Source organism: Camellia sinensis, chromosome 5, assembly GCF_055761805.1.
Source record: "Camellia sinensis isolate YWXY chromosome 5, ASM5576180v1, whole genome shotgun sequence".
Lineage (NCBI taxonomy): Eukaryota > Viridiplantae > Streptophyta > Magnoliopsida > Ericales > Theaceae > Camellia > Camellia sinensis.
The window spans coordinates 203,540,589-203,549,743 of record NC_138965.1 but is presented as its reverse complement, the minus strand read 5'-3'; the positions used below and the strand labels follow the sequence as shown (position 1 = coordinate 203,549,743).

At 34.5% G+C, this 9,155-nt stretch overlaps 1 protein-coding gene across 1 annotated transcript; it reads left to right on the top strand.

Moving 5' to 3' along the window:
- Positions 1 to 4,146: 4,146 nt before the first annotated feature.
- LOC114312365 (transcription factor MYB16) lies at positions 4,147 to 8,143 on the top strand. Its single transcript, XM_028258600.2, has 3 exons — positions 4,147 to 4,537; positions 4,889 to 5,018; positions 6,932 to 8,143. Exons 1-3 carry the CDS (start codon positions 4,405 to 4,407, stop codon positions 7,770 to 7,772), a joined length of 1,104 nt encoding a protein of 367 aa, XP_028114401.1. The 5' UTR covers positions 4,147 to 4,404; the 3' UTR covers positions 7,773 to 8,143.
- The last annotated feature ends 1,012 nt before the right edge of the window (positions 8,144 to 9,155 follow it).

The following is a 9,155-nucleotide window of genomic DNA, read 5'->3' as shown; positions in this document are numbered from 1 at the left end:
AACCTCGCAGTGAGGTGCAAAGGCTGGCTGACAAAACTGGAGTAACCCTGACGCTCCTAGCCGTGGTCTGGTGCCTGAACACCTACATATATATATGAGCAGTGAACTAAAGCCCAGTGAATAACATAATGCGTAAAGAGGTTACGAATGAATGTCCTTACAATAATGAAAACAATTCATTAAATCAGTATTTCAGTCGTTCAATCAGTACAGTCATATGTGGTACATTCATTAGCATAACAGTACAGTAGACAGTAGGTCTTAAAAGACCAAACAGTAGTGATGGCCATCAATCAGTAAACAGTAGTGGTTCCAACAAGGAAACCGACAGAGATCTCTGTAACAGCAACAGTAAACAGTAGGTGCTAAGGATGCCACAATACAGTTCAGAATATAGGACATACATTCATTCAATTAACAGTATTCAATTCAGAAACAGTACAGTTCAGTTATTCAGAAAATAATCATTTTTGAACATATCTTTACACAATCGTTACTCACAGAGTTCTGGGCTACAGTATGCTAGAGCGTGCCTCCCCAGTCGCCAACCCTACACAGTTAACAGATTGAACACACTAAGCTACACAGCTGGGAAAGATAATAACTTAATCCCTAAGTTGCCTCGGTGTGTTCTACATCTATATCCTCAATAAGGTGTCTTAAACTAGGCCTAAGAATGCCTAGAATGGGATGAGGATGCAAAGATGCACTTTTAAAAGCATTTTCAGAATTTTCAGAAAACAGAGTCCCGCTCAAGCGCAGGTTTCCCCGCTCGAGCGGACATGCAACAAGGTACACGCTCGAGCGTCAACTTTCCCGCTCGAGCGTACTGTAAAAGTACTGGATGGGTGAAATCTCCGCTCGACGCCCGCTCGAGCTTGAGATACACGACTCCGCTCGAGCGCCCAATCCTCTGCTCGCGCGGACTGTAAAACAGTGCAAGATGCTGGGTGCTCGGATTCCACGCTCGAGCGACACTAGCCCCCGCTCGAGCGGAAGTGCAAAATCTGGAAATTCCAGATTGCACCTCCAAGCTCAAACTCAAGTTTTTAACAACTCAAACTCGACTTCTTGGGCTGAATTTCCAGAAAACATTTGTAAACACATAGAATAACATGGTTCAAAGCTCAATTTTGAGAAATCAAAGCCCAAGGGTGTTTAATTCAAATCCAATTTCAAACCATTTTTCAAGAACAATCCTCATACATGACATGCATGATCTTCAAATAACTTTGAAGCTTCAAAACATGCTCTAATGAACCAATTGATTCACAAACATGATGAAAACATGGCCTACACTCAAAACATGGACATGCATGTAACAATTTTCCATGAACTCAACTCAAAATCCAACTATACTAACATGCATGCATGAATAAAGCTACAATTCCACATTCTTGAACCAAATCATGACTTAGTTCTACAATGAAGTATGAATCATGCAAGAACTAGCTCAATGACCATAATAAGAAGATGAGTTTCCTACCTTAGTCTTGTATTCAAGATTTAGGAGCTCAATTTAACAATCAACCTTCAATTAGCAAGCAAAACTCAAGATGGAAACCAATTTCTCTCACTCTCTCCCTCTCTTCTCTCTTCGTCGGCTATGGCAAGGAGAAAGGCTAAGCAAATGTGTTATGAGGTCAAGTGTAAGGCTCAAATATGTTATATTGAGTGGGCCACTAAGGGTTAGTTGGTAATTAAGTCAAACTTTGCAATTAACCCAATATTTAATCTAATTTAATCATACTTAATCAGTTTTCAGTTAATTATACCATAAAATCACATTAATTATGAGGATCATAAAACATCAATCAATTCCCGGTTCGGCTGCCGATAAGGCCGTCAATTAGCAGTTTAAACATAAAACGTGAACAGATCAAATAAACAATCAAACAGATAGAATACAAATTAACATACATACTCAGTCAATTCAATTCCAGTTTTCAGTCAGTCAGTTCAGTACTTCAATCAGTTCAATTATCAGTCATAATCAGTTCAGTTTAACGGTAATCAATGTTTATCGGTAAGCAGTGGTGAGGGTCATTACAGTCTCCCCTCCTTATAAAGAGTTTAGTCCTCTAAACTCGAGTTACCTTCGTTCTGGAAGAAAACAGGATTCAGTGGAAATAGTTCAGGATATCTTTTAGCCATGTCATCTTCCCTTTCCCAAGTGGCATACACGCCACTATGGTTTTGCCAGTCGACCTTCACTAACGTGATCTCTTTGTTTCTCAACTTTTTGATCCGTCTGTTCACAATCTGTATGGGCCGTTCCTCGTAAGTGTAGTCATCACTCAGCACTACACGAGTAGGCTCAATTACATGGAAAGGATCCCGGAGGTAGTCTCTCAACATGGAAATGTGGAAGACGTTATGCATATGCTCCATTTCAGGAGGAAGCGCAACTTGAAACGCCACCGGATTGATTTTCTCAATAATCTCATATGGCCCGACGTATCTCGGTGCTAATTTGCCCTTGACTCCAAAACGAGTCTGGCCTTTCATCGGTGTCACTTTCACAAATATGTGATCACTCACTCCATACTCTCTGTCTCGTCTTCTGACATCAGCATAACTCTTCTGTCTGCTCTGTGCAGTTTTCAACCTCTGTTGTATCAGTTTCACTTTCTCAATTGTTTCATAAACAATTTCGGGCCTAAGCAAAGGCCCATCTCCAACTTCTGCCCAGCAAATCGGAGATCTACATTTTCTGCCATACAATGCCTCGAAAGGCGCCATACCAATACTCGAGTGATAGCTGTTGTTGTAAGCAAATTCAGCTAAGGGCAAATGACTTTCCCAGTTTCCCTGAAAATCAAGGACACACATTCTCAGTAAATCCTCCAGAGTCTGGATGGTTCTTTCTGACTGGCCATCTGTCTGAGGATGATAGGCACTACTCAGTCTCAATTCAGTACCCAGTGCAGTCTGTAGGCTTTGCCAAAACCTCGATGTAGACTTCGAGTCCCTGTCAGAAACAATGGACACAGGCACTCCATCCAGTCTCACAATTTCACCAGTATAGAGTATAGCCAATTTGTCCGCATTATAAATTGTCTTAACAGGTAAGAAGTGAGCAGATTTAGTCAGTCTATCAATAATAACCCAAATCGAGTCCATACCTTTACTGGAGCGAGGCAATCCCACTATAAAATCCATGGTGATATGCTCCCACTTCCATTTCGGTATTGGTAAGGGCTGTAATAAGCCTACGGGTCGTTGATGTTCGGCTTTAACTTGTTGGCAATGAAGACATTTGGATACCTCAGTAAAAGTTCCAGAAGAATGAGCTAACCAAGAACAAGAGTCTTCAATCCCTTCATTTAGATTAGGTGCATTCTGCAACAAGTCATTAAGTTTTTGCACCTCCTCCTCTTCCCAAGCAAAAAGAGGCCTTCTAAATGCAAGTTTCCAATCACTATCCACTCCCCTTCTATGGAAAAAATCAAACAAAATGCCATCCTTATCAACTGACAAATTGAATGATCTGGGAAATTTCACACTCAAACTTTGATTGTTAAACCATCTATCTACCCAGAATTGCAATCTTCTACCATTGCCAACAACTATATTAAAATTTTGCCAAAAGAAATTTCGCAAACAAGTGTTATCTAATTAAGTGGCTATCAATATTCGATTTACTTAATTTTTTTGTATGATTATTATATTTAGCAAAATTTATAAAATAAACAATTTATTTATTTATTTTCTTTAAACTGGATAAAATAAACAATTTAAATCTTAAAAAATAATAATAATAAAAATAAAAATAAAAGGCACGCATGCCTCAACTGGACCCTCCAATCCATTACTAGAGGGAAGCCCCTACCTTTCCTGCCATTCTTTTGTGTTTAGTGATAAAATTGTTAAGGTTTACATATATCATTTTTTCTCAAATGGTAGATGCCCATTTTTCAAAATAAGATTTTTTTATAAAAAAAAAAAAAAGAAAAGAAAAGAAAGAAAAAGTAATAACACCCCAGTGATATTAAAAAAAAAAATTACATTAATAAAAAAAATTACAATTTTAATTATTAATATTTATAAAGTTTCTTATTGATTTGTAATTATTTTTTTAAAAATTTCCACTTATGTGATATTTTCCCCAAAAAAAAAAATCACAAATTTGAGTGATATCACTAAAACTTTACCCCACATAATTAATTCTTCATCCTTATAAATTGTGAACTTCCCTTTCTAGGAACTAACCTCATCACTACACTCTCCCATCGTTTTCTTACTCCAAACACAATATACTCTCTCTCTCTCTCTCTCTCTCTCTCTCTCTCTCTCTCTCTCTGCATGTCAAAAAGGGGTGTCTATGCTTTCTAGGCAAGGTAGCTATAGTAGAAGATAGCTTAAAGGCTTCAAGCTAGTGATACACCTGGTGATTGGTCTAAAATGGGGAGGTCACCATGCTGTGAGAAGGTGGGGTTGAAGAAAGGTCCATGGACACCTGAAGAAGACCAGAAACTTTTGGCCTACATTGAAGACCATGGTCATGGAAGCTGGCGTGCCTTGCCTGCCAAAGCTGGTAACATTTATGCATGAGGGTTTCAAATATCAATCGATACGATAGTAATACGATTTCGAACTTCATATATTCATATTTACTGAAATATCGGTTAATATTGTTCGATATCTAATGATATATATGAGTTGTTTGGTGTAACTTACTTATAACTTCCTCTTTCTTCTTTATTCTGGTAATATTTCAAATTGTTTAATGCAATTTTTTACTTATAATTTATTAAACAAAAATAACTTGAATAATGAAAAAAAATTAATTATCCAAAAAACTAATTATCAATTTTTAAATTACAATAAGATGCATCAAACATGTCCATAACTGCAAAATGATGAGATAGATACCTATGCTATGTAGGGCTGCAGAGATGTGGGAAGAGCTGTAGACTGAGGTGGACAAACTATCTCAGACCTGATATCAAGCGAGGCAAGTTTAGTTTGCAGGAAGAACAGACCATCATCCAACTCCATGCTCTGCTTGGAAACAGGTCGAAAGATAAATCCAACTCTTAATTTTATTTATTTTTATCTAATTAAATCATGAGTTCATGATTAATTCCAGGAGTTTTCAGTTTGTCAGCATTACTGATCTAAGAATTAATTTGCCCTGCCTCCCTAAGCTTTTCACCATTTATTTAAGCTTCTAGTGCATGTGTTAACCTGAGAAACATTTGAGCACACGAGAGGTTGCAACATATTTTCAACTAGGGAATTGCTTGTTGAAATTTCGGATCAGACCGTTGAGGTTTGACCGGCTAGAATCATTAAACAGAAATTTTGATCAATAAGGATTATTAAATGAAAGACTCTTATCGGTGGAGTATTTGAACAAATTTAACTGGATCATATTTTCATAAACTTTTACATGTAAGAACCTTCTATTTAATGACTCTTACAACATCTCAACTGTTTAATTTCAACTGTTTAATCTAGTTCAACTTCTAACCAGAGACAAGTTAAGGGATCATTTGGTAATGACTTTTTTAGTTAATTTTTTGATTTTTTTGATTTTTTTAACCTAAAATTATTTTGTTTGTTTAGCTTTTTTGACATTTTGAACTTTTTAATTTTGAAATGACAAATTTTTTATTAACTTTTTAACATTTTTTTTTTTATCTTTTTCTGATTATTTAACCTCACAAGTTTGCCAAACCAAGCTAAATCATTTCAACTAATATCAATGCTAACCCTAGAAAAGTCCGCACATACGGTATCACCTCTTTTTTTGGGTGAATAAAATATCATAAAATTTTTAGGAATTATAGCGAAATTATCATTTATAGTGAAAATATCATAAAATATCACATATGGTATCACCTTGTAATAGGGGTAATCTGCAGTACTACGAATAGTGAATTTTTTTTTACCAAAATCATATTTTTTCACCTCAGTAATTTCAATAATCGAAAATCTTCATATTGTTGTACTAGTTAGCTAGGCGTAAATAAGGGGAAATTATTAGGGATTCTTGGAATATTATGTGTTTATATTTTTTTATTAATTATCATTTATCATATTTTCTCATATTTTTTAATCACCTAATATAAAATTATAATACTTTACATTCTTTACCAATCCTAATATCATAAAATATCATGTGACCACTCTTCGAGAATATCCATCAATCAGTACTCTTGGATCACCTATTGTTAACATTATAAATTCAGACTTAATTACTCAAAATTATGATTTTGTAATTTAAATTTATTCTACACATGAACTCTCCATTATACAAATTTAATTTTTACTACACAACTACTTATTCAAAAAAAAAATTTAGGTCAATATGTCTGGTCCAGACTTTTCCATCATCTATAGGAGTGAGTATGTTGTTTTATGTCGTTGATTTTCCTTATAGAAATATGTGCTCAAGCAACATTGAATAGTGGTTTTAGTAGACTTTATATAATAATTTCTTACTTTTCTCAACTTTCAATTTGTATATTTTCACTTACTCAATTATAAAAAATTTACAAATATCTTCTAAAATGATGTATTTTCTTAGTTGTGAGAGTCAAAATGTAAAAATTTATAGAAAAAGATGTATGATAGTATTCACTAATAGTTAAGTTGAGAGAGATTAATTATAATATAATACTGCATATAATTAATGTAGAACACCATTGCATGCAAAAAACTATACCAAAAAAAAAAAAACAAAGTAAACATGAAAATCAATGAATAGATATAATAAATTCAAATTGTGATAAAACCATATCTAAATGAATGTGAGCGACAATTCTTTTTTCGGCACATTTTTTTTTTGACACTGCTAATTTACTCAAAAAAATTATTCAAAATTTGAAGTTTACAAAATATTATATAATGAACAATTTTTTTTATTTTTTATTTTTTATTTTTTTTTCTTTTGACACTTAGATTTTTAAATTTTTTGATATAGGTGGTCAGCTATAGCAACATATTTGCCGAAAAGAACAGACAACGAGATCAAAAACTATTGGAACACACACCTCAAAAAAAGGCTAACCAAGATGGGTATCGATCCAGTGACTCACAAGCCTAAAAGCGAAGCTCTCGGCCCAGGCCAGCTAAAGGACGCCGCCAACCTCAGCCACATGGCTCAATGGGAAAGCGCTCGGCTCGAAGCCGAAGCTAGACTTGTCCGAGAGTCCAAGCTCCACGTCATCAATCCTTTCCACAGCTCCTCCGCCGCCGCACCACCTCATCACCACCACCACCACCACCACCTAGCTCCTCTGCCACCACCGCCGCCACTATGTCTCGACGTACTAACGGCCTGGAAAGGGTCGTGGCTAAAGACCCCGAAAGACAACGCCATCGCCGGCAACATCTTCGCCGCCCTTGAGTCGCCGACATCGACGTTGAAATTCGGGGAAAACCCATTTCCGATCATTAACGCTGGATTGTTTGGGAACAATTCGGTAGCAGTAATTGAACAATTGGTGAACAAATCGAACAATTTCACGGAGATGAAAGAGAGAATCGACAGTGCTGCAATGGAGTTTCATGACATGGTTGGGTATTCAAACGACGATGTTTATATTGCAGAGACTTTGAAGAATGCAAATAATGCGAATATACTTATTCCCAATTTCATGGACGGGCTTACTGATCTATTGCTTGAGAATTCCAACGAGATTGTCAACTCCGAGAATGTTGGAGGGAGTTGTTACAGCGTTGATTTTGAAGAGAATAAGAATTACTGGAACAGCATATTGAGTGTGGTTAATTGTTCGCCGTCTGGTTCGCCAGTGTTTTAAATTCTAGGGTTTGTGATAACAAAAAGTCTAGTGCTTTAGAGGTTTAGTGAAGTAATAAATATGTAATTTGCAATGTATCAATTGCAATAATGAATCATTTAGGTTATTATTAAGATAATTACTAGTGTTATTAATTCCACTTAAAAAATAGTAATAAATAAAAATTATCTAACGAAAAGTAATTACCATTGTCTCACCAGTAAAAACAAGAACCACTCTTTATAGGGTGAGGTCTCAGAATCAAATCTTATGAAGAATAGTTTGATACTCTTTGTAGTGTGGTGATTTATTTCTACTATATTATGAGAGTTGATTGTATGTTGTTGTTGGGTTTAGGCTTAATGAATTAATTGTTGGGCTTGGTGAGTTTAGTTATTGGTTTTAGACTTTTTAGTTATTGTGAGCTAGTGGTCTGTTTGATTATACAAATATTTTTCATGATTGTTATTACTTTCCTATCTACTGACCAAAAAAAAAACAGAGTTAAAGTTACAGCGGAGAGTCACAAAATATACTTAGATAAGTCATTTTTTATCTTTCAATTATTTGACAAAGAAAAATAGTATTGTCTCATCCGTAAAATCTTTTATTATATCATTCGATACGAGAACAACGTTACATAATATTCTCAAATTACTAAATAATCACCTCACATAAATAATGTGACATAATTTGAAACTATTGAACAATTATTCTTATCAATAAAATTATCATAAATGAAAAAATACGATATGTACCGAATAAATTTGAATAATATATTAATATTTTTTATAAGGAACATTTATTCATAAATTCTTTCACATTTATTTATGTTTCACTTAATTCGAATTACTTGATAAAAATTTTTGCGGAACATAAACTAAAAACAATTAAAGATTCAATTCTATACATGAAAATTATATTATTTTTTACTGTACAAAATAACTGTATACATACCTTGATACATGATAGTATGAAATCCTCTTTTAAAAAAAAGAAACATTGAGTAGAAGACATTGATCTTCAAGTTCTTTACTTGTTTAAGATCTTCAAACCACTTCTCTCTCTCTCTCTCTCTCTCTCTCTCTAGGCGATGGGAGCCTTCTTGTGGTGACAACTTCAGTTTTGTGATGGAGAGTGTGGTTTGGGACCTTACACTATTTATATTACTATTCTTCCCATCAAATAATCCATTCATTCAATGAACTTTATTAAATAGATTAATGTATCTTTTACATTCATGATACATAATGCATCTTCTATATTAAAGAACTCATTAGATAAATTAATGTATCTTCTATATTCATAATAGATACATAATGCATCTCCAAGATTCATTCATAATGAATCTATCACATTCAATGCATTGACACTTTCTCAATTAGTCTTCTATACATTATGTAT

Excerpts from the sequence above, each read along its gene's own strand:
- LOC114312365 (XM_028258600.2), top strand. The coding sequence starts at position 4,405 with ATGGGGAGGTCACCATGCTGTGAGAAGGTGGGGTTGAAGAAAGGTCCA. Across the intron at positions 4,538-4,888 it reads TGCCTTGCCTGCCAAAGCTG|GGCTGCAGAGATGTGGGAAG; the intron begins GTAACATTTATG and ends TATGCTATGTAG. Across the intron at positions 5,019-6,931 it reads CATGCTCTGCTTGGAAACAG|GTGGTCAGCTATAGCAACAT; the intron begins GTCGAAAGATAA and ends TTTTTGATATAG.